At 48.6% G+C, this 26,310-nt stretch overlaps 3 protein-coding genes across 4 annotated transcripts in view; 2 read left to right on the top strand and 1 right to left on the bottom strand.

Moving 5' to 3' along the window:
• Positions 1-5,837: 5,837 nt before the first annotated feature.
• Positions 5,838-8,099, top strand: RLN3 (relaxin 3). Its single transcript, XM_029216875.1, is given in 5 exon segments — positions 5,838-6,080; positions 6,083-6,134; positions 7,048-7,340; positions 7,697-7,781; positions 7,979-8,099. Coding segments are annotated over 5 exon segments (786 nt in total). The 5' UTR covers positions 5,838-5,845.
• IL27RA (interleukin 27 receptor subunit alpha) lies at positions 8,012-25,284 on the top strand. Its single transcript, XM_029218048.1, has 14 exons — positions 8,012-8,261; positions 8,674-8,791; positions 12,070-12,227; positions 12,310-12,467; positions 13,957-14,116; positions 14,422-14,495; positions 17,883-18,066; positions 18,162-18,350; positions 20,248-20,349; positions 20,424-20,582; positions 23,564-23,689; positions 24,073-24,166; positions 24,352-24,445; positions 24,565-25,284. The coding sequence occupies exons 1-14, from the start codon at positions 8,162-8,164 to the stop codon at positions 24,817-24,819; spliced, it is 1,971 nt and encodes a 656-aa protein (XP_029073881.1). The 5' UTR covers positions 8,012-8,161; the 3' UTR covers positions 24,820-25,284.
• Positions 25,285-25,425: 141 nt separating this feature from the next.
• PALM3 (paralemmin 3) overlaps positions 25,426-26,310 on the bottom strand; it is an 8,649-nt gene continuing 7,764 nt past the window's right edge. For both annotated transcript variants that reach the window (XM_029219024.1, XM_029219025.1), the window contains one exon: positions 25,426-26,303. In XM_029219024.1, the coding sequence (XP_029074857.1) occupies positions 25,662-26,303 (642 nt within the window). In that variant the 3' untranslated portion in view covers positions 25,426-25,661. The remainder of the gene's footprint in view (positions 26,304-26,310) is intronic.

Raw genomic sequence — 26,310 nt, 5'->3', positions numbered from 1 at the left:
ATTATTCATCAACCCTTTTGAAGCAGTACAGTCAGATACGACTCCTGTCTTCTGGAGCGTTGTCCTTGGCCTTGGGGGCAACCAAGGCCAGGAGTCTGTCATGAAGAAAAGGACAAAGGAATAAAGTTCAAATCCAAAAGGGATGTGTCAAGTAGACATAACATTTAAGGGGCTTCCCTGGTGGCACGGTGGATAAGAATCCGCCTGCCAATGCAGGGGACACGGATTCGAGCCCTGGTCTGGGAAGATTCCACATGCTGAGGAGCAGCTAAGCCCATGCACCACAACTACTGAGCCTGGGCTCTAGAGCCCGCGTGCCACAACTACTGAGCCCATGTGCCGCAACTACTGAAGCCCGCACGCCTAGAGACCACACTTCACAACAAGAGAAGCCACCACAATGAGAAGGCCACACACCACAATGAAGAGTAGCCCCCGATCGCCACAACTAGAGAAAGCCCTCGTGCATCAACAAAGACCCAACACAGCCAAAATAAAAATAAAAATTAAAAAATTAAAAAAAAAACATTTAATTAAACAGCACTTACTGCATGCCACAGACTGTTTTAAGAATTTGACGCACTCATTGAATCCTCCTTGTTTTACAGGTGAGGAAACCAAGGCACAGAGAGCTTAAGTGACTTGCCGAAGGTCACACAGCAGGAACTAGGCAGACATGGGATTCGAACCCCGCTCTGCCCATCACCAGAGCCCTTATTGTTGTTTTTTGTAAATTGAGGTGAAATTTTAAAATATATAATATAAATAATTAAATAGGACTGCACTTCCACTGCAGGGGGTACAGTTCCGATCCCTCACTGGGGAAGCTACACAAGCTGCACGGTGTGGCAAAAAACAAAAAACAAAAAAAATAAATAAATAAATTGAGGTGAAATTGACATATAAAATTAACCGTGGTAAAGTGAACAATTCAGCGGTATTTAGTATATTCATAATGTGCAACCACCACCTCTGTCTAGATCCAAAATGTTTTCGTCACCCCAGAGACATACCGGTAGGAATTACTCCTGATTCCTCCCTCCTCCCAACCCTTGGCAACCACTAGTCTGCTTTCTGTCTCTATGCGTGTGCCTATTCCAGACATCTCCTATAAATGGAATTATCCACTATGTGACCTTTGGTGTCTGGCTTCTTTCACTCAGCATAATGCTTTCAAGGTTCATCCACATTGTAGCATGTGTCATTGCTTCGTTCCTTTCTAGGCTGAGTGATATTCCATTGTATGGATGGACCATATTTTGTTTATCCAGTCATCTGTTGATGGGCATCAGGGTTGTTTCCACTTTTTGGCTATTGTGACTAGTGCTACTATGAACATGCATGTGCATGTAACATTAAAATGGTCAATTTTGGGCTTCCCTGGTGGCGCAGTGGTTGAGAGTCCGCCTGCCGATGCAGGGGACACGGGTTCGTGCCCCGGTCCGGGAAGATCCCACAGGCCGCGGAGCGGCTGGGCCCGTGAGCCATGGCCGCTGAGCCTGCGCATCCGGAGCCTGTGCTCCGCAACGGGAGAGGCCACAACAGTGAGAGGCCCGCGTACCACAAAAAAAAAAAAAAAAAAGGTCAATTTTATTTCATATGAATTTTACCTCAATATATTTTTTTTAAAGTGATGCTGTCAGCTGAGAAGGCCCAGAAGCAACAACATCAACTCCCACCCTCAGTAGCAATGAGCAGACTCAGCATCCAGGTCTTGGCTTCTCAATGCCACTCTCCAGTAAAGGGAACACAGGCTCCTTGGGAAAATGTCTGATACTAGGACTGGGGCAGGGGAAATGCAACATGAGCCTGGAACATCTTGTGGTGCCAGACAGTAAGGAAGTACTTAAAAAATATATATATATATATATAGAGAGAGAGAGAGAGAGAGAGACAGAGACAGAGAGACAGACAGACAGAGAGACAGAGAGACAGAGACAGAGAGAGATAGTCATGTCAAAAGAGCAGTGCCTGAAAGAAAATGCTTAGAGCAGAGACCAATTGAAAGAGCTCCCAATGGCCAAAGCTGGAACAATTTGGGTGGTGAAATAAATAATAATAGTATTGAATTTTAACCCAAAGAATAAAAATAACTATTCATGGGTCCATATTGGTATAAACAAATAATTGCACAAGTAAATAAATGGAGATGAAACAACTCTTCCTTACAGAAGAATTCCAAATAATAAATAATAGCATATGCACACGATCCACCAATGAATGCTAATATCAGTGGGTGGAACGGGAAACAGGATCTTTGCATAGCCTCAAAGCATCTCACTCAAAGCATTTATTAGTTAGTATAGTTTTAACATATGTCCACAAATTCTTCCATACTCCTCCTCCCAGATGGTGGAGTTTAATTTCCCTGCTCTGGATGGAGGCTGGGAATGTTCTGTTTCTGGACCCGAGGGGTGGATGCAGAAGTGTGTTCAGTTTGTGAAAATTCTTCCAGGTGTCCACTGATGATCTGGGCACTTTTCTGTATGTGCCCAGATCTGTATGAACTTTGATAAAAAGTTCAACTTGTTAGAATGAAAAAAAAAAAGGAAAAAAAAATATATAGACTCAGTTATGTTTCAGAGATTCAGTTATCTGTTTCAGAGATGCCCAGGTTGGTGTTAAAACTAATTAAAAGCAGGGAATTCTCTGGCGGTCCAGTGGTTAGGACTCCGAGCCCTCACTGCAGAGGGTCTGGGTTCAATCCCTGCTTGGGGAACTAAGATCGCATAAACCATGTGGCATGGTGACAAAAAAAAAAAAAAAAAAAAAAAAACGAATAAAAAGCAAAGAAGTGGTGATGGCTGAAGTCAGGATGGTGGCTACCTCTGTAGGGGAGAAATTGTGACTGGGGATGCGGGGCGGGGGGGCTTGACATCTGTGGTGCTGGCACTGTCCTTCTTCTTGATCTGGGTAATGATGACATGAGTGTTTAAAAAAATCATTATTTTTTAAATTGAGCAAATTGCAATGTTTTTCACATTTTGGTGGTGTCCTGGAGCCGGCTTATACTGACTTGTGAAAACTGATTGTTACCTTTTCAGGAATTTGGCAACATCACACTGATATCACGCTGGTAGCTTGAAATTGGCCAGAAACCTATAACTGGTATAAATCAGGGCCTTTTTTTTTTTTTTTTTTCCCGGAGAGCCCATTGGGGTTTACTTGTTTTGTTTTGTTATTTTTTTTAATATTTTTAAAAAGTGAAGTATAGGGGACTTCCCTGGTGGCGCAGTGGTTAAGAATCTGCCTGCCAATGCAGGGGACATCCCTGGTCTGGGAAGATCCCACATGCCGCGGAGCAACTAATCCCGTGTGCCGCAGCTACTGAGCCCGTGCTCTAGAGCCCACGAGCCGCAACTACTGAAGCCTGCACACCTAGAGCCCCCGTGCTCTGCAGCAAGAGAAGTCACCGCAATGAAAGGCCCGCGCACCGCAACGAAGAGTAGCCCCCGCTCGCAGCAACTAGAGAAAACCCGCATGCAGTAATGAAGACCCAACGCAACCAAAAATAAATAAAATAAAATAATTTATTTTTTAAAAAATTGAAGTATAGGGACTTCCCTGGTGGTCCAGTGGCTAAGGCTCCGTGCTCCCAATGCAAGGGACCCGGGTTCAATCCTGGTCAGAGAACTAGATCCCGCATGCCACAACTAAAGATCCCGCGTGCTGCAACTAAGGCCTGGTGCGGTCAAATAAATAAATAAATAAATATTTTAAAAAAATTATTTAAAAAATTGAAGCGTAGTTAATTTACAATGTGTTAGTTTCAGATGTATAGAACAGTGATTCAGTTATACACACATATATATATGTGTGTGTATATATATATATATATACATATATATATATTCTTTTTCAGATTTTTTCCCTTATAGGTTATTACAAAATATTGAGTATAGTTCCCTGTGCTATACAGTAGGTCCTTGTTGGTTATCTATTTTATATATAGTAGTGTGTATATGTTAATCCCAACCTCCTAATTTATCCCTCCCCCACCCCTTTCCCCTTTGGTAATGATAAGTTTGTCTTCTGTCTGTGGGTCTATTTCTGTTTTGTAAATAAGTTCATTTGTATCCGGAAAGCCCACTGTTAAACATTGCCCAGCACACGACAGTTCCTCTCTGTATATGATATTAGTTAAACGTTTAAAAATTATATTTAAAATTATGGTAACATACACATAACATGAAATGTACCATCTTAACCATTTTAAGTGTCCAGTTCAACGACATAAAGTACATTCACATGGTCGTGCAACCATCACTACCATCCATCTCTACAACCCTTTTCATCTGCGAAACTGAAACTCTGTTCCCATAACAATTTTTTAAAAAATAAATTTACTTATTTATTTTTGGCTGCATTGGGTCTGTTGCTGCACGCAGGCTTTCTCTAGTTGCGGCGAGCGGGGGCTACTCTTCGTTGCGGTTCGCGGGCTTATTGCAGTGGCTTCTCTTGTTGGGGAGCATGGGCTCTAGGCGCGCGGGCTCAGTAGTTGTGGTGCATGAGCTTAGTTGCTCTGTGGCATGTGGAATCTTCCCGGACCAGGCCTCGAACCCGTGTCCCCTGCATTGGCAGGCAGATTCCTAACCACTGCACCACCAGGGTAGTCCCAACATTTTTTTTAATCCTTAAAAATTTTCCCTAGGGGGAGGGATACATTTGGAGATTGGGACTGACATACACACACTACTACAAATAAAATAGATAACTAATAAGAACCTACTGTATAGAACAGGGAACTCTACTCAATACTCTGTAATGGCCTATATGGGAAAAGAATCTTAAAAAACAGTGGATATATGTGTATGTATAACTGATTCACTTTGCTGTGCACCTGAAACTAACACAACATTGTAAATCAACTATACTCCAATAAAAATCAAAAAAAAAATTTTTTCCCTTGGAGAGCATGAGCTCTGGAACCAGAGGCTCTGTTTGAACCCCAACTCCCACCTCCACTTACTAGCTGATCTTGGGCACCTTAGGTCACTCTTCTGTATCCTCACCTGTAACCTGGAGACAGTCTTAGTCCTAGTCTCATAGTCCAGTGGCTCTTAAAGGTGTGGTTTCTGAACAAGGACCTACTGTAGAGCACAGGGAACTCTGCTCAATGTTATGTGGCAGCCTGGATGGGAGGGGAGTTTGGGGGAGAATGGATACATGTGTATGTATAGCTGAGGCCCTTTGCTGTGCACCTGAAAATATCACAACATTATGAATTGGCTATACTCCAATATAACATAAAAAGTTAAAAAAAAAAAAAAAGTGTGGTTTCTGGACCAGCAGCATTAGCATGGCCTGGAAATTTTTTGCCAATGCAGATTTTCAGACACTCTGCACATAGGGCCCAGTGATGTGTGTTTTAACAAGCCCTCCAGGAGATTCTGAGGCTTGCTCAAATGAGAACTATTATCATAGGCTGTTGGGAGGATTAAATCAATTAAACAAATATACATATTTAGAGCAGTGCCTGGCCCCACAGTGCATACTGTGTAAGCACTCATTATTCTTGTTGTTATGGAGAAGGCCTGGGACCCTAGCAGTATGGTGGTGATGGGGGGCTGGCTGTGCCCTCTCTCCCGGTCTGGTGGGGGTCTGGGTTCCTGGTCTCTGCTAAGTGGAGGCCTTCTCACCTCTCTCTGTTGAAGATGACAGTGAGCTGGACCACGTCACCCCATCCCTGGTGAAAGGTTATCGCTTGGTCTAGGAAACGGGAAAGGTCAGTGCTGGAGGGGTGGAGGGGGCCACGTGCCTGCCTCCTCTCTGCTAGTGGAGATAAAGGAGGTCACTTCGCTCCCCCATGACGGGCATGACAAGAGGGGGGAGCTAAGATGTATAAATGGGGGGCCAGGAGGCGGTGGAGGCACCAACCACAGGAAGCTGCCTTGCTGTGCCACCTCTCACATCTCAGGCAGTCCTGTCCAGCATGGCCAAACGTCCTCTGCTGCTGCTGCTGGCCATGGGGGTGCTGGCTGGGGAGCTGTGGACCGAGGCCCAGGCAGCACCCTACGGAGTGAAGCTTTGCGGCCGTGAATTCATCCGAGCAGTCATCTGCACCTGTGGGGGCTCCTGGTGGAGAGGTCAGACATCCTGGCCTGTGAAGCTATGGGTGAGGCTGGGGAGGTGCTGTGTGTGTGTTAGGGGCATTGACAGGACACAAGATGGGTCCAAGGAGCCAGGGACAGAGGTGAGATGAGGGGCTGGGGCAGGAGAGTCCCTCCTCCACCACATGCAGCTGGGGAGATGGGCCAGGCCCTCAAAGCTGTGTCAAGGCTGGGGGAGCTGGATGGGGGAGGGGCAGCAAGCCATCCACACCAGCTAAAAGTCTGCTGCTACTTGGGAGCCCTGTGCCCTGCATTAGGCAAGGCTGCTCTTTGCACAACACTGGGAAGTGCCTTTCAGAAGCCGAAACTAAAGTGTTTTCCAAGCCTTCAGAGAAGGGAGTGTGAGGGGTGTGGTGAGTACAAGGCTAGATTTGCCACCTAGTGGGTGACCCTCCTACCAAGTTGCTTTCCTCCCCTGATCCTCTTTATCTGCAAAAGGGAGGCACAGCCCCTGTATCTTGCAGGTTTGTTAAGCAGCAAAATTCAGTGAAAACAGATTAGGACAAAGTTGAGTGCCTACCATGTGCCAGACACTATTCTAAGTTTTTTTTTTTTTAATGGGTATTAATTAAATCATCTACTCTGTATAAAACCCTGGAAGGTAGGAGTTATTATCCCCGTTTTGCCGACAAGGAAACGGAAGCTGAGAGATGATAATGGGATTGGTGCTCAGTCAGTTCAGCTCCCAAACACATGTTCTTAACCATCAGGTCCTCAGTAAATAAATAGTAGGGGAAAAGATACGACAGAAGAGGAAAGTCAAGCTCAATGAGGTTGAGTAAGCTGCCCATCAAAGCGGGAACCCAGGTCTGAATGGAATCAAAATCTTTACTCAGGAGGCTGAGTCACAAGAACAGAGAAGTAGCTGGACCAGCCAGGAGCCTGGACTCTGGGTTTGACAGAGTCCCAAGCACTAACTCTTTTCATCTTTTGCAAGGGATGCCTTCCCAGACGCAGATTCCAATGCAGACAGCGAGCTGGATGAGGCAGTGGCCTCCAGCGAGTGGCTGGCCCTGACCAAGTCCCTCCAGGCCTTCTATAGAGGCTGACCGGGTTGGCAGGGCACCCCAGGGGCTCTGCGGGGCAGCCGCAATGTCCTGGCTGGCCTCTCCAGCAACTGCTGCAAATGCGGGTGTGGCAAGAGTCAAATCAGCAGCCCCTGCTGGAAGGGCAACTGGGCAGCCAGGCAGCACCAGGGTGAACGCCCCAGCCCTGCCATCCACCTAACCGGTATCCAGCTGGGCACCTGTTTCTGGCCCCTCATGCATTCATTCATCAGCGAGTCTCAGAGGTCAGGCACTGCGGACTTGGACAGAGTCCCCCCCCGACCCAATCCTGACCTTTGAGCAGCCTGCCTATCCTGACCCTGAGCAAGCTGTGCCCCTACCTGGCCAAATGGGGACCCTGACCTCTCCGCAGCCCATATCACGCCTTTCCTGTCCTATACTGTCTCCCGCCGCAAAGGATGCCCCTACTCTACCCAAACTGGCCACACCGAGACCCTTACCCAAACTGTGACTCTCTCCTGTCCCAACTGTGGCCGCTGTCCCCTTGCCAGCCCCAATTATACCACCACCCCATTCCAGCCTTTGCCCGCTCCCGTCCCCCTGTCTGCCAGCCCCTCTTCCTCCGACCTCGCCTGCTGGGGGTTCTAAAGCTGCGGACCCCAGGGTTGGTGGAGGGGCCCCTGGGTTCCCTTCATATCCTGGGGTGGGAAGCTCAGTGGGGAGAGCGGATCAGAACCTTCTCCAACCCCAAAGATAAAAAGTTCCAAAGGACTCGGCAGCCTGTTGGGGGAGAGGAGGGGCAGGTGTCTGCGGAGCTCGGCCACGCCTCAGCGCCGCCCACCCCCTACTACCCCTCCTCAGCCCCGCGAGGGACTTTCCGGTGCAGCGAAGGGGCGGGAAGCCGAAGCGCAAGGTGCGGAGGCGGCTGGGAGGGGCGGCTCCGCTTCCCTTTGCTGTTCGGGCGCTGGACCCCGAGAGATAATCGGGCGGCGCTGCAGCGCTGGGCCGGGCAGGGCCGGGCCGGACTGGGGGCGCGGGGACGCCATGCGGGGACCCCGGGCCGCTCCCTTCCCGCCGCGGCGGCGGCCGAAGCTGGTTTTGCTGCCTCTGTTGATGCTGCTATTCTGCAGGACTCGGCCCCAGGGTGAGTTACGGAGCGAACTCGTGTCGGCGCTCTGCCGCCGCGCTCCGCGGAAACGCACATCCTCCAGGGTGAACCGCAAGTTTGTGGAATGAATGACAAAGGTCCGGATGCCACTCTGCTCCCCCCCGGGACAGGGACCGGGCGATGAGAGGAGTTGGGGAATGGGCGGCAGCGAGGTGGGAGCCGGAGTCCGGGGTTGGGGGGTGGTAGGGGAAAGGGCTCTTCGGGTGGTAACAGGATGTAGCTGGTAGAGGGAGGGGAGGAGTTATGCCCGAAGCCTGGGGAGCGGTGCCCAACGCCCCCTTCCTGCTGATCACTTCCGTAAGGGGTGGGGGGAGTTCAAGTTCTGGGGTGTGAGGGCGGCTTGGGGAATTGACCCCCTTCCCTCGGACCCTCCCTCCTCCCTCTCCAGGCAGCCCTGGGCCATTGCAGTGCTATGGATTTGGACCCTTGGGCGACTTGAACTGCTCATGGGAGCCTCTTGGGGACCTGGGAGCCCCTTCCACGCTGTACCTCCAGAGCCAGAAGTAGTGAGTACAATGGAGTGATTTGGGGAAACAGAGGCTTTGGAAGCGTGACCACTCAGGTTCTAGACTTCTCAGGTTGAGAGGACCCATTAGTCCTGCCCACCCGCACCCCCCAGCCCTGCCCCACTCTCAAGCCCTTCACTTCCAGGTTCCCTCATGTCCTTGCTGTGTTACCCTGGACCAGTCACTTTCCCTCTCTGAGCCTCTGTTTCTTCCTCTATCAAGTAGTGATAATAATGGAACCTGCCTCTCAAGGCTGGTTCTGAGAATTCAATGAGTTAGGCACTTGGGAAAGAAAATGCTTAATGATTAGAAGCTGTTTTTATTGCTGTGTGACCTTAGGCAAATAGCTAAACCTCTCTGAGCATATGAAAAGATCATTTGGTCTGGTGCCAGAGACACAGAAAGCCTTGTGGAGCCCACATTCTGAGGGGGTGACTGATGTTGCTTCACAATGAATCACACCTGGAAACACAAATTCATTTCAAATTTGGCTAAGTGAGAGGAGAGGGAAAGGAACATTTGAAGATGGGAACTGGGATGGGAGGCTGGTCTTTTTTTTTTTAAACGATGGTAAAATACACATAAAATTTACCAGCTTTTTTTCTCAGCCTTTTTTAAGTGTACAGTTCAGTGGAATTAAGTACAGTCACATTGTTATGCAACCATCACTACCACCCATGTCCAGAAGGGGGGCGGGGGCTAGGGTTTTAAATTGGTAGAGGATGAGGGAGTAAGAGAAGGTCTTCCGCTTTTTTTTTTAACGAGGTGAAATTCACATAACATGAAATTAACCATTTGCAAGTGAACGGTTCAGTGGCATTGAGTACGTTCGCAATGTCGTGCCACCAGTGCCTCTATCTAGTTCCGAAACATGTCCATCACCCCAAAACGAAGTTCCATCCCCAACAGCAGTCACTTCCTATTCCCTGGCAACTACTAATCTACTTTCTGTCTCTGAATTTGCCTGTTCTGGACATTTCACATAAATGGGATCATATGGCATGTGGTCTTTTGTATCTGGCTTCTTTCACTTAGCATGTTTTTCAGGTTCATGTATGTCGTAGCGAATCAGAACTTCGTTCCTTTTTGTGGCTGAACAATATTCCACTGGACGGATGTACTATGTTCATCCACTCATCTGTTGATGGACATTTGGGTTGTTTCCACCATTGGGCAATTGCAATTGGGTGATCGTGACTAGCACTGCTTTGAACATAATGTGTACAAGTTTTTGAGTCCTGTTTTCAGTTCTTTGGGGTATATGCCTAGGAGTAAAATGGCTGGGTCATATGGCAGTTCTGTGTTTAACTTTTTGAGGAACCACCTAACTGTTTTCCGCAACAGCTACGCCGTTTTATGTTCCTACCAGCAGCGTAACATAACACATGTGTTTTTGTTGTTTTTTTCTGAAGGCCTTGATTTGAACCTTTGAAATCCAACCCTTTGGGATGTCCTCAACTCCTCTCTCTCTCTCTCTCTCTCTCTGTCACCCACAGCAGGACTTGCCAGCTCTACCTTCTACATTATCCAGAATCTGGCACTCCTCACTTCCTCAGCACCCACCATAGTCCAGTTCCCATCATCGCTGGCCTGGACCGTGCAGTCACCTCCTCCCTGGACTCGGTTTCCACCCTTAGCCCCACAGTCTGTTCTCCACCAAAGCATCCAGAGGACACCTGTGAACTTCTGTTTTATTATTTTTTTTAATATTTCTTTCTTTCTTTATTTGGCTGTTCTGGGTTTTAGTTGCAGCATGTGGGATCTTCGTTGCGGCATGCGGGATCTAGTTCCCTGACCGGGGATCGAACCCGGGCCCCCTGAATTGGGAGCACGGAGTCTTTTTTTTTTTTAATTAACTTATTTTTAAATTTATTTTATTTTTGGCTGCGTTGGGTCTTCATTGCTGTGTGCGGGCTTTCTCTAGTTGTGGCGATTGGGGGCTACTCTTCTTTGCGGTGCGGGGGCTTCTCATCGCAGTGGCTTCTCTTGTTGCGGAGCACAGGCTCTAGGCGCGCAGTATTCAGTAGTTGTGGCACACAGGCTCAGTATTTGTGGCTCGCGGGCTTAGTTGCTCTGCGGGGCATGTGGGATCTTAACGGACCAGGTCTGGAACCCCTGTCCCCTGCATCGGCAGGTGGATTCTTAACCACTGGACCACCAGGGACGTCCCGCACCTGTGAACTTCTGAATCAGGGCATGTCCCTCCCCAGCTCACAGCCCTCCAGGGCTCCCACCTCACTCAGGGTAAAAGCCGAAATCCTTCCTGCAACCCATCAGGCCCTGTATAATTTACCTGTCACCTCCCTGCCCTCACCTCCTCCCACTTTCTCGCTCACTCACTCTACTCCAGAGTACAAGCCTCCTCCTCACTGTTCTTCGTAGAACGCCAGGCACAGTTTGGCCACAGGAGCTTTGCACCAGCTGCTCCCTCTTCCTAAAATGCTCTTCCCGAGGTATTGCGTTGTTCCACACCACATCCTTCAGGCCTTTATTCAAATGTCTCATCAGAGAGCTTTCCTGACCACCTTTCCTAAAATAGCACTGTCACTCTTCATCCTATCGTCACACTGAATCCATCTCACCCTGCTTTATTGTTCTCTGTATCGCTTATACCACCATCAGTTATATATTTATGAGTTTCTCATTTGCCTCCCCCACTGGAACACCAGCTCCGGATAGTGGATCCTTGCCTGCTTTGGTCATAGTCCTGTTCCCAGCTTCTACAACAGAAGTATATATTTCCTGACTGAACAGTTGCATAGAAGTAAATGTGCGTATATGTAATAGGTGCTCAGTAAACAAAATAACCAGTGCTCATATAACATGTATTGTGCCCCTGACACTTGCTGTTCTAAATGCAGTCCATTTCTCATCTCATTGTTCCCCTCCCCTATCCAGCCCTTTCAGCAAGCACTTTTTTAAAAAGACATTTATTTATTTATTTATTTGTTTGGCTGTGCCGGGTCTTAGTTGCGGCACACTGATCTTCGTTGGGGCATGTGGGATCTAGTTCCCTAACCAGGGATCGAACCGTGGTCATTGGGAGCACCGAGTCTGAGCCACTGGACCACCAGGGAAGTCCCTCAGGAGGCAGTTTTATCACCCTCGTTTTGTAGATGAGGAAGCTGAGGCACAGAGAAGTTAAGTTGCTTGCTCAAGGTCACACAGCTCTGAAGCAGGAGAACTGGGATTTGAACCCAGGCAGAAGATATGTTATCATTGCGGCTCTGGGCCCAGTCCACCGTATGCTGCCCCGATTCTCGCATCTCTCCTCACAGCCATTCCAACAAAACCTGGACTGTGGCAGTGCCCACTGGGCAGAGCTGGGTGACCATTCCACGGGAACAGCTCACCACGTCTGACGAACTCCTTGTCTGGGTGGCCAAGGCAGGCCAACCTCTCTGGCCCCCAGTCTTCGTGAACCTCGAAACCCGAAGTAACAGGCGGGAGTGGGGGTTTGCTATGTGTGGGGTGGGTGGTCTTGGAGGCCCTGGCTCAATGCACCTCCTCTTCCTCAGTGAAGCCGGATGCCCCCCAACTGTACCCTGATGTGGACTTCTCAGAGGATGACCCCCTAGAGGCCACTGTCCAATGGGCCCCTCCTATGTGGCCACCCCATAAGGTCTTGGTCTGCCAGTTCTACTACCGAAGATGCCAGGAGATGGCCTGGATGCTGGTGAGTGTCAGGGACCCTTTTCCCCCACCCTGCTCTGGGCGGGGCCCGGGACATCATTCCCAAATCAGACACCTAGCTCAGAGCTCATTCCTCAGCTGGCCCTGGAGTCTGTCCACATTCCTCACAGAAGGCCTGTACATGCATCTTGTTCAGCTAAAAAATGTTCCCCCAAGATATCCTATAAATTCCATGCAGTCCCAATCCAAATTCCACTTGGAATTTTTTTTTTTTTGGCCACGCCGCAAGGTTGTGCTTGCGGGATCTTAGTTCCTCGACCAGGGATTGGACCCGGGCCCTCGGTAGTGAAAGCAAGGAGTCCTAACCACTGGGCCTCCAGGGAATTCCTTCCACTTGGAATTTTTGAGAAACTCAGTAAACTTCCTCTAACATTTTTGCGAATGAATAAAAATCCTCAAATAGCTTACATTAACCTTAAAATAAGAGGTTAACAGCAGACACTTAGCATCTACTGTGTGCCGTCCAGTGTTCTAAACTGTCTATTGAATCCTTACAAGACTCTTTGAGGTAGATGTGTTTTATGCCTGCCCATTTTACAGATGATGAACAGAGCCTGGTTTTCAGTAAACGCTCAAAAGTAATAAAAGCAGCTCACATTTCTGAGCACCTGCCCCGCATCAGGGCCCAAGCTAAGCAATCTGCATGGATTATCTTGATGAGTACCAACCTCCCTATATAGTAGATGCTTTTAAGATCTCTATTTTATAGTTGGGGAAGCTGAACCTCATAGAGGTTAAACAACTTTCCCAAGTTCACACAGCAAAAAAAAAAATGAAAGACAACTCCAGTGCAATGGGACCCCAGGAGTTGGGGAGCCTGCCCATGCACTTTAAGAGCACAGCACCAAAGTTGCAAGTATTTTTCATCTCATCTCTCATTGGCCAGAACTTAGTCACATGGTCTCACCTGATTGCAAGGGAGACTGGGAAATGTAGTCTTTATTCTTGACACACATGTTCCTGACAGATACTCAAGGGTTCTATTTCCAAAGGAAGAAGGGGAGAATGGATATTGGGGATAACCCACTGTCTCAGTTACAGCTTTTCATGCAAAACGCTACAATATAGAGCAGAGTTGTTGTCACTGTGAATATTCATGCAATTCAGAGCAATGCTAAGATGCAGACTTTGCAATCTAACTGCCTGGGTATGAATCTCAGCTCCAGAACTCACCAGCTATGTGACCTTGGGTATGTCACTTCCCCGCTCTTGGCCTCAGTTTTCCTCATCTGAAAATGAGAATAATATTAATAATAGAATTTACCACCTACTGCTATACCTGGCACAGAGGATAATCAACTTGTCTCTTTTTTCCAGGGATTGTCCCAATTTTAAAACCAAAAGCCCTGTGTCCTAGGAACCCACTTGATCCCAGGCAAAGCAGGACAGTATTGGTCATCCTATTGACATATAAGGCCAGGTACTTTCAATTCAATCTTCAGTCTCATCACTCTCCCCTGTCTCTCCCCCAGCTGGAACCTGAAGTGAAATCCATACCCCTGACCCCTGTTGATATCCAGGACCTGGAGCTAGCCACTGGCTATGAGGTGTCTGGCCGCTGTCAAGTGGAGGAAGAAGAGGATCTGTGGAGCGAGTGGAGCCCCATTCTGTCCTTCCAGACACCACCCTCTGGTGAGGATCTCTAGGCTTACCCCTACACCCTCAGCCCCTCTCCTGGAAGTCTGGCCAATCATGCCATTCTCATTTGTCATATTTTATAGTTGGGAAAGCTGAACCTCAGAGAGGTTAAGCAACTTTCCTAAGCTCACACAGCAAAAAAAAATTGAAGACAACTCCAGCGCAGTGGGACCCCAGGAGTCGGGGAGCCTGCCCTTGCACTTTAAGAGCACAACCCCAAAGTTGCACGAATCTTTCATCTCATATCTCATTTGGCTAGAACTTAGTCACATGGTCTCTCCTTTTTTCATCCTGGCCAGCTCCAAAAGATGTGTGGATATCAGGGAACATCTGTGGGGCACCAGGCGGACAGGAACCCCTGCTTCTGTGGAAGGTGAGTTGTGAGGACCATGTCTCTGCACATGTCAGGAAACCCCAAATAACAGTGATGTAGAGGACTTCCCTGGTGGTCCAGTGGCTAAGGTTCCGCACTCCCAGTGCAGGGGGCCCGGGTTTGATCCTTGGTCAGGGAACTAGATCCCACATGCTGCAGCTAAAGATCCCACATGCTGCAGCTAAAGATCCCACATGCTGCAACTAAAAGATTGCTCATGCCACAATGAAGATCCTGCATGCCGCAACTAAGACCCAACACAGCCAAATAAATAAAATAAATAAATATTAAAAAACCAAAAAACAATGTTGTAGGGAGTTCCCTGGTGGTCCTGTGGTTAGGACTCTGGGCTTTGTCTGCTGAGGGCCTGGGTTCAGTGCCTGGTTGGGAACGAAGATCCTGCTGAACAGTGGGGCAAAAAACAAACAAACCAACCAAGAAAACAAAAAAAAACAAGCCAAACCAAAAAACCCCCCAAAAACAATTATGTAAACAAGACAAAGGTTACTATGCTGCCCTCTTGAGGTTGCTTCAGGGCTTCAAGGAGGGGATGCTCAGAGAGGTCCTGGCATAGTGCTGGGTGCAGAGAAAGACTCCACCAACGTTGGCTGAATCTAGGAGATCTGAGCTGAGACATGAAGATGGGTACAAGTGTTCCAGTCAGGGGGGACACCAGGTGCAAAGATTTAGAAGCAAGACTAGGCTCAGCTCCACAAAATATAGCAGAATATGCTAAGGACTTTGATGCTAGTGTTAAAGGGCATTGTGAGATGACAGACAAGAGTGAAACAGTCCTCACTGAGGCAAATCTGCTGAGCACCTACCGTGTTCCAGACATTGCAAGGCCCTGGCTCAGAGTAAATATGGCAAGAAACAAAACAACAGTGTTCATACTTTCTTGGGCCACACAATCTAATATCACTAACTTTAACCATGCATAATACTTACAGAGCTCTTACTATGTGCCAGGTCCTCGCCTACAACACTTATTTACATTAACTAACTTTACAGATGAGAAAATGAGACATAGAGAGGCTACCCCAAACCAAACAACAGCTACGTGGCAGAGCTGAGGTTCTTTGGCTTTCAAACCTTAATTCACAGTTTCAGTGCCTCTGTTTTATTTTTTTTTAATTCATTTTTTTTCTTACTTTTTTTGCCATGCTGCACGGCATGTAGGATCTTAGTTCCCCAACCGGGGATCAGACCTGTGCCCCCTGCATTGGAAGTACAGAGTCTTAACCACTGGACTGCCAGGGACGTCCCTCGTGCCTCTGTTTTATAACACATACTTTCTAATGCCCCCTTACTATACTGAAATGAAATACATAGCTAATATAACCCATATATACATATATTTTAAAATGTGTATAATACAGTGTATTGTATTATAGCATACAGTGTACAGTGTATTGTAATATTCAGTAGAAAATAAAGGGGAAATAAGGCTACTACATAACGGCAAAATATTCAGTTCACCAGTATGATATGAATACTAAATCTCTACGTACCTCATAACGTGGCTTTGAAATACATAAAGTAAAAATTGACAGAACTACAAGGAGAACTTATGAATCCACAACCGTCGTGGGAGATTTTAACATAGCCCTCTAAGTAATTTCACAACGAGCAGATGGAAAAACAAGTCAAGATCCAGAGAATCTGAACATATGCGTAACAAACAACCTAATGGACTCACAGAGGAAACATCAGAACATGCGTTCTTTCCGTATGCAAACAGGACATTTACCAAAATCATCCACATGCTAGGCTATTGAGCTGGTTTCCAAGGACTTCAAAGGGATGAGGTGATGCTGGGCACATTGAAAAATTCTCTGATCAGAACACAGATTGTGCTGGAAATAGATAATAAAAAGTGCTTAGAAAGTCCCCATATGTTCAGAATATTTCAAAATTCAGTGAATGTTAAAACCAGGTCCCAAAAGGTTTTGTATTTATACATCAAAATATGTTTGGTTCTAGGATCAGTTAAAATTATTAGACAGGGTTTTTCATCTACAGAAGTTTCCAGTTGGGATGACCTTCAAAAGTCACAAGGGACGTGGGACAATTTTTTTATTTCTAGGAGACGGTAGTGTCCCTGGCTCTTGCCCATCAAATACCAATCATTGAGGCAACCAAATATTCTCACAAGTTTCCCCAAAGCACTCTGGAGGGTACTATCCTCTTTGCTATGCATAATTACCCCTCTATACGACAGCGGGAATTTTGCAGTCCCTAAGAACTGCACAAGACAGACTAAGGTAAGGTGAGGGAAGACGGGGTCATATAAGTGCATGGTCAGATCCTGCCTGTCTTTAGTTAAAATCTTTATTTATTTATTTATTATTTATTTATTTTATTTATATTTTTGGCTGCATTGGGTCTTCGTTGCTGCGCGCGGGCTTTCTCTAGTTGCGGCGAGCAGGGACTACTCTTTGTTGCGGTGCGCGGGCTTCTCATTGCAGTGGCTCCTCTTGTTGCAGAGCATGGGCTCTAGGCACGCGGGCTTCAGTAGTTGTGGCACACAGGCCCGGTAGTTCTGGGTCGCAGTCTCTAGAGCGCAGGCTCAGTAGTTGTGGCGCACGGGCTTAGTTGCTCCGTGGCATGTGTGATCTTCCCGGACCAGGGCTTGAACCCGTGTCCCCTGCATTGGCAGGCGGATTCTTAACCACTGTGCCACCAGGGAAGTCCTAGTTAAAATCTTGATAATTTGTTTGTCATGGTTTTTCTTTTATGCATTAATATTTTTTAATTAAAAAAAATTTTTTTTGACCGCGCCGAGCCTCACGTGGGATCTTAGTTCCCCGACCAGGGATCAAACCCACGCCCCCTGCATTGGAAGCACAGAGACTTAACCACTGGACCGCCAGGGAAATCCCTGCATTAATTTTGATTGATTAAAATATTGCGTACAACAGGGTCCTACTGTATAGCACAGGGAACTATATTCAATACCCTGGATAAACCATAATGGAAAAGAATATGAAAAAGAATGTATACATATGTATAACTGAGTCACTTTGCTGTACAGCAGTAATTAACACAACATTGTAATTCAACTGTACTTCAACTACAACTATACTGAAAAATAAAAAAAAATTTTTTTAAATATTGCATTAAAATATAATTCATCTTGATTGGATTTTTGGTATCCTCTTGTTTTGCCACCGAGGTGAGTGCCTCACTCACCTCACCCTAGTTCTGGCCCAGGAGCTGTATTCTAATTCCACCTCTGCCACTGAGCCACTCTTGAGACTCGGTTTCTTCATCTTAGAGTGAAACAAAAATATTTCACAGACTGGTTTGTCAGGTGACCTCACTGAGAAGCACAGTATGTGCCTGATAAAGGGGAGATATTAACCACTTCTTCCCCTCATCCCTCAGGCCTCGGGGCACTGCGTGCAGGTGAGCTACAGAGTCTGGTTCCAGATTAAAGATCAGGAGGTGATCCAGGAGGAGACCTCATGTTGCAACATCTCCATCCCCACTCAAGCGGAGTGGGCTGGGGTGTCCGCCATCAACGCCACAAGCTGGGAGCCTCCTACCAACCTCTCTTTGGCCTGCTTGGGTAAGAGGCTGTGAGCTTCCTCTGAGCAATGCCCTGGAGGTGCAAGAGGGGACTTCCCGAGTGGACAGCTGAGATTTCTCCTCCTTATCCTCTAGGTCCAGGCTTTGCCCCTCGTGGTGTGGTGGTCAGCATCATCCCTGTAAGCTCGGACCTGCTGGTGACTTGGCAACAGGGGTCCGGGGGGCTGCAGGAGCATGTGGTGGACTGGGCTCGAGATGGTGACCCCCTGGAGGATCTCAACTGGGTCTGGCTTCCTCCTGGAAACCTCAGTGCTGTGTTGCCAGGTGAGGTCCCAGGACACCTGGGTTCCCATTTCAGCTGTTGGAGAGCGGACTGATGGCTGGATTTGCAGAAGAGAGTGTTAAAGTATCATTAATTCATGCAAGAAATATTCATCGACTACCTACTGTGTGCCAGGCCATGTTCTAGACACTGGTACACAGTGATGGCCGCTGATATGTATTGGCATTTACCATAAGCATTAAATCATTCAAACGTCCTTATAAAGTAGGTTTCTGCTATTATCATACAGATAAAGAAAAAGGCCCAGAGAGGTTAAGCAACTCACCTGAGGCCATACAGCAAGTATGTGGTAGAACCAGGATTTGAACCACATAGTCAGGCTCCTGAAGCTAAACCCTGAACCATCACCCTACTCTCCTCTCAGCAGCATCCCCACCCTCATCCCCACCAACATCTCCATCCTCATCTTGTAGGGCAGGCACCCAATGACACAAAAAACAAGTACATCTGTAATGTAATTGGGGCAAAGTAAATCAGGGTCAGGGAGAGGAGGGAGGATAGCTATGTCAGAAAAAAAAGGTAGGAAAGGTCTCTCTGGGAAAGTGCCATTTGAACTAAGACCTGAAAGAGGCGAGACAGAGAGCCATGAGGATGTCTAAGGGAAAAGCAAGAGGGAACAAACAGTGCAAAGGCCCTGGGGCAGGATTGTGCCTGATGTGTTAGAGCAGCAGTGAGGAGGCCAGCGTGGCTGGAGTGGAATGAGCAAGGGGGAAAGTGGGAGGAGGTGAGGGCAGGGAGGTGATGGGGCCGAGTGTGCAAAGCCTTGTGGGTCATGGGGAGAACTTTGGCTTTTTCTCTGAGTCAGGTGGGAGCCACAGAGGGTTCTGTGCAGAGGAAGGATGTGTCCTGACTCAGGTGCTTACAGGCGCCCCCTGGCCGCTGTGGGAGGAACAGACTGGGAGGGCAAGGGTTGGAGGTAAGAGACCCAGGAGAAGGGACTGTGTATGTCCAGGTGGGACATGGTGGGAACTGGACCAGGTGGGGACCAAGGAAGGGAGAGAAGCAGGCAGATTCTTGTTGGGGAGTCTTAGAGCAGAATTTTGGGGACCCGTTTGGATATGTTGCACCTCATATGCTCATCCAAGTGGACTTGTCCATGGGACTATCGGATACTCAAGTCTCAGGTCTAGCAATAAGTTCTAGGCGGAGATTTAACACTGGGGAGTCTGTCCTTGGTGTAAAGAACTTGGGAGAGCATGAGAAGGTGTTGAGCGAGAGATTTAGCACAGAGTCCCAAGACCCATAAGTATATATGGACAAAAGAAGAGGAGCCCCAATTCTGGAAAATTCCCAGTTGGGGAAGCCCATATGGCAGCATTAGGTTTTGAGAAGGGATTTCAGGAGCCTTACTTACTGTGATGGGCGGTGTCAGGGCCCCACTCATAGTCCAGCATTTGACTATCTCCCAGCCTCTGGCACCTGCATTCCTGGCCTGAGAGCTTTTTCTGATCTGAAGCATTTTGCCTGCCTGGACAGCTGGAAGTGCCGGGGAATCAAAGCCCCTCAGATGCGGCCCTCTACCAATGACTGATAACGGTTGATGGATAAATACCCCAGCTCCCACCCTCCTCGGGTGGGACGGTGCTCAGGATTGCGCTCTCTGCTGCCACACAGAGTTCGCCAGCAGGACTGAGCCTTGGTTGGCCATGTTGGGAACTTGTTCTCTAACACATATTTACTGGGTGACTCTCCTTCCCTGCTTCACTTCCCCACTGCCCTATTGGTGTTTTCTGGGGTTGCCTCCCAGATCAGTTACATTTATTCAAATTCTTATATCAAGGTGTCCTTCTGGGGACACAAATGAAGATTCCTACAAAATAAGAAATGAGTCGGGGAGGGGAGCCAACTCTAACTGGTCTTTGCTCCTCCCCCACTCAGGGGATTTCGAAGGAGGGGTGCCCTACCAAATCACGGTGACAGCAGTCTCTCCTTGGGGCTTGGCCCCTGCCCCCTCAGTCTGGAAGTTCAGAGAGGAACTAGGTAAGTGGTGGGGCTGGAGGATGGAGGGTCCTGGAACCCTGGCAGAACTTGACCCGCTGACTTTCTCTCACCAGTACCCCTGGCAGGGCCAGTGCTTTGGCGACTCCAGGATAGCCCCCCAGGGACCCCTGCTGTAGCGTGGGGAGAGGTCCCAAGGCACCAACTTCGGGGCCATCTCACCCACTACACCCTGTGTGCACAGAGTGGGACCAGGCCTTCTGTCTGCATGAATGGTGAGCTCCACTGCCGCCTGCCCCTGCTCCCAGCCCTGACAAGACCCACCCATCAGCCTACCCCTCCCCTTACCCCCAGATGGGCCCCTTTGGCTCCCTCTCAGCCCCTGGGAGAACACACACTATCATGGGTTCCCTAGTGGATAATAACCCCGGTGGCTATCAATGTAATAGACTGTCATTTGGCTATTAAAAATGGAGACTCCGATCTATATTTATTGACATTGAAAGATGCCTGTCATATTTTATTAAGTGAAAAAGATAAAAGGATTGTAAAACTTTGTGGGGTTCCATTTTTGTAAAATAAACCCAGCACTGAGTGAAGCAGAGGCACAAATATGAAAAGAAATTCCCCCACAATGTCAATAGGGACTGTAGGATTACATATGATTTTTTTCTTTTTTTTCTTTTTTTTTTTTTTTTTGCGGTACGCGGGCCTCTCACTGTTGTGGCCTCTCCTGTTGCGGAGCACAGGCTCCGGACACGCAGGCTTAGCAGCCATGGCTCACGGGCCCAGCCGCTCCGCGGCATGTGGGATCTTCCCGGACCGGGGCACGAACCCGTGTCCCCTGCATCGGCAGGCGGACTCTCAACCACTGCGCCACCAGGGAAGCCCTACATATGATTTTTTAAATTTATTTATTTGGCTCCGTCGGGTCTTAGTTGTGGCATGTGGGATCTAGTTCCCTGACCAGGAATTGAACCCAGGTCCCCTGCATTGGGTCTTAGCCACTGGACTACCAGGGAAGTCCCTAAAGATGACTTTTATTTCTTTTTCATACGTTTGGGTGAAGGCCAAATTTTTACACTGAGCACAAATTCCTTTTTAAAATACCTTTTTTACCCTTTCCACTCCAGTTTTATTGAGATGTAATTGACAGCATCACCGTGTAAGTTTAAGGTATACAGTGTAACGGTTTGGCTTACGAATATTGTGAAATGATTCCCATAAGTTTAGTTAACATCCATCATTTCATATAGATACAATAAAAAGAAAGAGCAGAACAATAATAAAAACTCAAAATACCCTTTTTTTCTAATTACCAAAGTTATCTGTTCTTTTTTCAAAAACTGACACATTGAAGTATACTCAAGTATATCGTCATTCTCATCATTTCACTGATACTGACAATGCAGCTTCCATATTTTGCCATGTGTACGTTAACATAGAGATAGGAGTTGTGCTTTTTGAAAATTTTAAACTTTTTTATTATAGAAAATTTCAAGCACAAACAAAAGTTGGAAAAAGGGCTTCCCTGGTGGCGCAGTGGTTGAGAGTCCGCCTGTCGATGCAGGGGACACGGGTTCGTGCCCCGGTCTGGGAAGATCCCACATGCCGCGGAGCGGCTGGGCCCGTGAACCATGGCCGCTGAGCCTGCGCGTCCGGAGCCTGTGCTCCGCAACGGGAGAGGCCACAACAGTGAGAGGCCCGCATATCACACACACACACACACACAAAAAGTTGGAAAAATAGTATAACAAATCCTTGTGTACCCACCATCCAGTTTCAATGGTTTTATGCATTTTATCAATCTTGTTTCAATTTATCCCCCCATTTTTTTTTTCTAGAGCCTTTGGCATCATTTCACCCCTAAATAATTTGGTACTTCAGCATTTGTCTCTAACCGATAAAGCCTTTTTTTTTTAACATAGATACTTTGCCATGATTGCAACTTGCACAAGTATATAGATATCATTAGGTTAAAAATCATATATATTTATGTGTACATGTACCTGTAATTAAAAGAGGACTATGTTATAGGCCCCTGAAGCTTATGAACGTGATGGTTTGCAACTTTCTTTTTCTCACCTGATTTAACTTGGACATCTTTCTGTGGCAGTATATCTTGATCCGTATCCATGTCTCCTGTAATCCTATAACAAACCAAAAAGCTGCTTCCTCTCTTGGCTTAAAAACCAAAAAGGGCAATTCAGTTAAAAAGTAAACAAAAACAATTCCGGGAGATGCAAATGTATTCCCCTCGTCTGGGGTGAATTTCCCTTCACTGGATTCTGTGCAGGTGAGGGATATGATACTCATGCATCCTTTTATTTATTCAAATATACAGTTGACCCTTGAACAACAGGTTTGAACTGCGCAGGTCCAGTTATACATGACTTTTTTCGATAGTAAATAGTACAGTACTATCTGTGTTTGGTTGAATCTGCAAATGTGGAACTGGGCATACAGAGGAACCACAGATAAGGAGGGTGGACTATAAATTATACTGTACTTAGATTTTTTAAAGAGTGGAGGGTCGGCACCCCTAACCTCTGCATTGTTCAAAGGTCAACTGTATATCTTTTGGTGTCGTTGGGTCTTTGCTGCTGCACGTGGGCTTTCTCTAGTTGCGGCGAGCGGGAGCTACTCTTTGTTGCGGTGCACAGGCTTCTCATTGTGGTGGCTTCTCTTGTTGCGGAGCGTGGGCTCTAGGCGTGCAGGCTCAGTAGTTGTGGCGCACGGGCTTAGTTGCTCCACGGCATGTGGGATCTTCCCGGACCAGGGCTTGAACCCGGGCTTGAACCCGGGCTTGAACCCGTGTCCCCTGCATTGGCAGGCGGATTCTAAACCACTGTGCCACCAGGTTAAGTCCCCTGTATATCATTTTTGAGTGCTTTTTATGTGCAGGCGCTGATCCAGGTGCTGGGAATATGGCCCTCGTGGAGCTAACTTTCTAATGGGGGACATGAAGGTATAGACAAAGTAAATAAGGTCTAAGCAGTGTGTCAGATGGTGATAAGTGGTGGATAGAGAATAAAGCAAGGAAGATGAGTGGTGAAGCAGGCGCTATTTTACTCGCGGGGCGGGGGCGGTCAGGGAAGGCCTCACTGAGAAGGTGACCTTGCAGCAAAGAGCTGAAGGAGATGAGGAAGGAGCCATGTGGATATCTGGGGGAGAGTGTTGCAGACAGCATGGCACGTGCAAAGGTCCTGAGATGGGACTTGACTGCCTCCCCAACCGCTCTGGGTGTGTCCTTCAGTGAGCGGCAGCACCCGGACCATCACCCTGCCCGACCTTCACTGGGGTACCTGTGAGCTGTGGGTGACCGCGTCCACCATCGCAGGACAGGGCCCACCGGGTCCAAGCCTCCGCTTTCACCTACCAGGTATGGGCCTGGGGCAGGACTGCCATGGGAGGGGTCCCGGAGGGAGGGGCATTGGAGGGGGTTATATAATCATTACTGAACTTCAGGGGGTGGACATTTAGACTTCGGGATGTTGATGATGCATTTTGATGCTGCTAAATACTGCTGTGGATTATCAAGCAATGTGTGTCTCTGACCCTTTCACCCCATCCCTGACCTTGACCTTTTCACAAGCCCCACTCCCACCCCAAGATTTACCCCACCCTTAGCCCCTACCCATTCATAGGCCCTGCCCTTTTATCCACCTCCCTTACCTATTCCCAGCTCCACCCATGAGCCTTACCTGACCCCTCCCCACCTCCCTGGTGTCCAGATGTTCTTCTGCCCCTCCCCCCTCCCTCCAGATAACACCCTGAAATGGAAAGTTCTGCCAGTTGTCCTTCTCGTATGGGGTTTGCTCCTGACGGGCTGTGGCGTGAGCCTAGCTACCTCCGGAAGGTGAGGCTGTCAGACACATGGGTCTCTGCCCAGGTTGGGAGGGCAGCTGGACGTTAGCTGAGCTTGGGGAGAGATGTGGTAAGGGGATGATGCTTCAGGGCTCTGTGACGTTCCTGGACCCTACGATCTGGACATGGGTGTCTAGCCGCCTGGATTCCCTGCCCTGACTCTTACCTGCTTGCCAGGTGTGTCCACCTGCGGCACAAGGTACTACCCCACTGGGTCTGGGAGAAGGTTCCTGATCCTGCCAACAGTAATTTCAGCCTGCCCCACATGAAGGTGAGCAGAAAGCTGGGCTTATCAGGGCCCTCTGGGGGATTGGGGAAACCTCGGACAGTGGGGAGTAGGTGAGAATTGGCGGGTATGAGGGGAGGAATCTCAGCCTCTTCTCTTCCCAGGAGGTGCCCCAGGCCCAGCCCCCTGGGGACTTGCCCATCCTGGAAGTGGAGGAGATAGAGCAGGTACCGATTATGGAGGCCCCCCAGGCCTCAGCCCCACTGGACTCTGGATATGAGAAACACTTCCTGCCCACACCCGAGGAGCTGGGCTTTCTGGGCCACACCCCAGGTTCCAGGTTATGGACTGAACCAACCCCAGGAGGGGAGAGGGGTGCTCATTTGACAGATGAAGACACTGAGGCTCAAAGAAGCTGAGTCACTTACTTGAGGACACCCAGCCAAGGAAGAGCTGAGATTGAAGGACCCCTACAGAAAAGGGCCTGGCCCTACAGGGAATATACGGATGGATGAGGGAGCAAAGAAAAATATATAAAATCCAGAGTGTCAGCTGCCTTCCCAAATCTGTCCTGCTGCTATAACAGAACTGTAGTTGGGTACACTCCCAGCCTCCCTTGCAGCTAGGTGCAGCCATGGACTGAGTTCTTATGAGTGGAACATAAGCAGAAGTGACATGTGCCTACAGTGGGTCTGCGTGGGGGCTCTTCCACATTCCCTTCCCTTTCCCATGAGCTGGAGCATTGGTGTGCCCTGTGATCCAGCTTTGGCCATACCCAAGGTGAAGGTGGAGCAAGAAATGGAAAGGAACCAGAGCTCCTGAGTGATGGCATGGATCAGAAGTGCCCAGAGAAATAAATTCTTTCTGTTTTGATAGCTATTGTAGCTTGAGGTCTTTTTGTTACAGCAGCCATATCTACACTCTCACTGATTCAAAATCTTTGATTCTAGCAGAGTGAAGCCCTCCACTTCCCACCAGGAGACGGTGAGGTGGCTCTGTGCCAACAACACACACACTCACACTGTCCAAATGCTCAACATTTTATTTTCAAGTATAAAGGCTTTGTCACAGAAAGGGGCCAGGGTCACAGGCAGTGTGCAAGGGGTCCAGGAGCCCAGGTGGAGATGGACATGTGGACCAGCTGGCTCCCAGGTGCCATCACCAGTCCCGTGGTGCCCTGTCTGCGCCTGGGACCATCTGCTGATGCCAAGAGGCCGAGGTAGCTGTGAGAGGAGCTGGGAGTGGGGTAGAGGGCGTGGGCTCACATAACCGCACAACACTGGCACGTCTTCTGCTTAGGGCCACTCGCCTCTTCGCCCTCAGGAGGGGCAGATGGCTCCGGCTGCTGGGCAGGCGCGTAGGTGGGCACAGCGTGGGCACTGGGTTTGGCCCTGGGCTCCTCCACCTGAAGCAGTGGCTGGCACTCAGCAGGCTGCTCCTGAGCTGGGGTCTCTGCCAGGAGGGGGGTGGCATCCCCAGAGGGGTCCTGGCCCTCATCAGAGGTTTGGGGCTTCACTGCTTCTGCTTCTGGGGAGCCTTCCTGCTTCTCCTGGGGCTGCTGTCCTTCTTCCTCCGGCCTTGGCTCCTCCTTGGCCCCCAGGGGAGCCACTTCCTCACTCACTTCCTCTGCCTGACACTCCTTTCCTCCTCCTGACTCTCTCTGCTCTTCCGGACTCAGATCTCCCTCGACCCCTTGAGTCTTCTCTGTCTGCAATGGCTCTTCACCTGCCATTCTCTCTGCCTTCTGTGATTCCTCATCTCCTTTTGTCTCTGCCTCTGACGGCTGCTCACCGCCCGTTCTCTGTACCTTCAGTGGTTCCTCATCTCCTTTTGTCTCTGCCTCCGACGGCTGCTCACCGCCCATTCTCTGTACCTTCAGTGATTCATCTCCTTTTGTCTCTGCCTCCGAC

Source organism: Monodon monoceros, unplaced genomic scaffold (genome assembly GCF_005190385.1).
Source record: "Monodon monoceros isolate NGI ecotype Baffin Bay Population unplaced genomic scaffold, NGI_Narwhal_1 Super_Scaffold_12, whole genome shotgun sequence".
NCBI classification, from domain to species: domain Eukaryota; kingdom Metazoa; phylum Chordata; class Mammalia; order Artiodactyla; family Monodontidae; genus Monodon; species Monodon monoceros.
This window is presented reverse-complemented; position numbering and strand designations above follow the sequence as displayed.

Coding starts and splice junctions, on each gene's coding strand:
- IL27RA (XM_029218048.1), top strand. CDS start 8,162: ATGCGGGGACCCCGGGCCGCTCCCTTCCCGCCGCGGCGGCGGCCGAAG. Junction 8,262..8,673: donor CTGCAGGACTCGGCCCCAGG/GTGAGTTACGGA, acceptor CTCCCTCTCCAG/GCAGCCCTGGGCCATTGCAG. Junction 18,067..18,161: donor CCTCTCTTTGGCCTGCTTGG/GTAAGAGGCTGT, acceptor CTTATCCTCTAG/GTCCAGGCTTTGCCCCTCGT.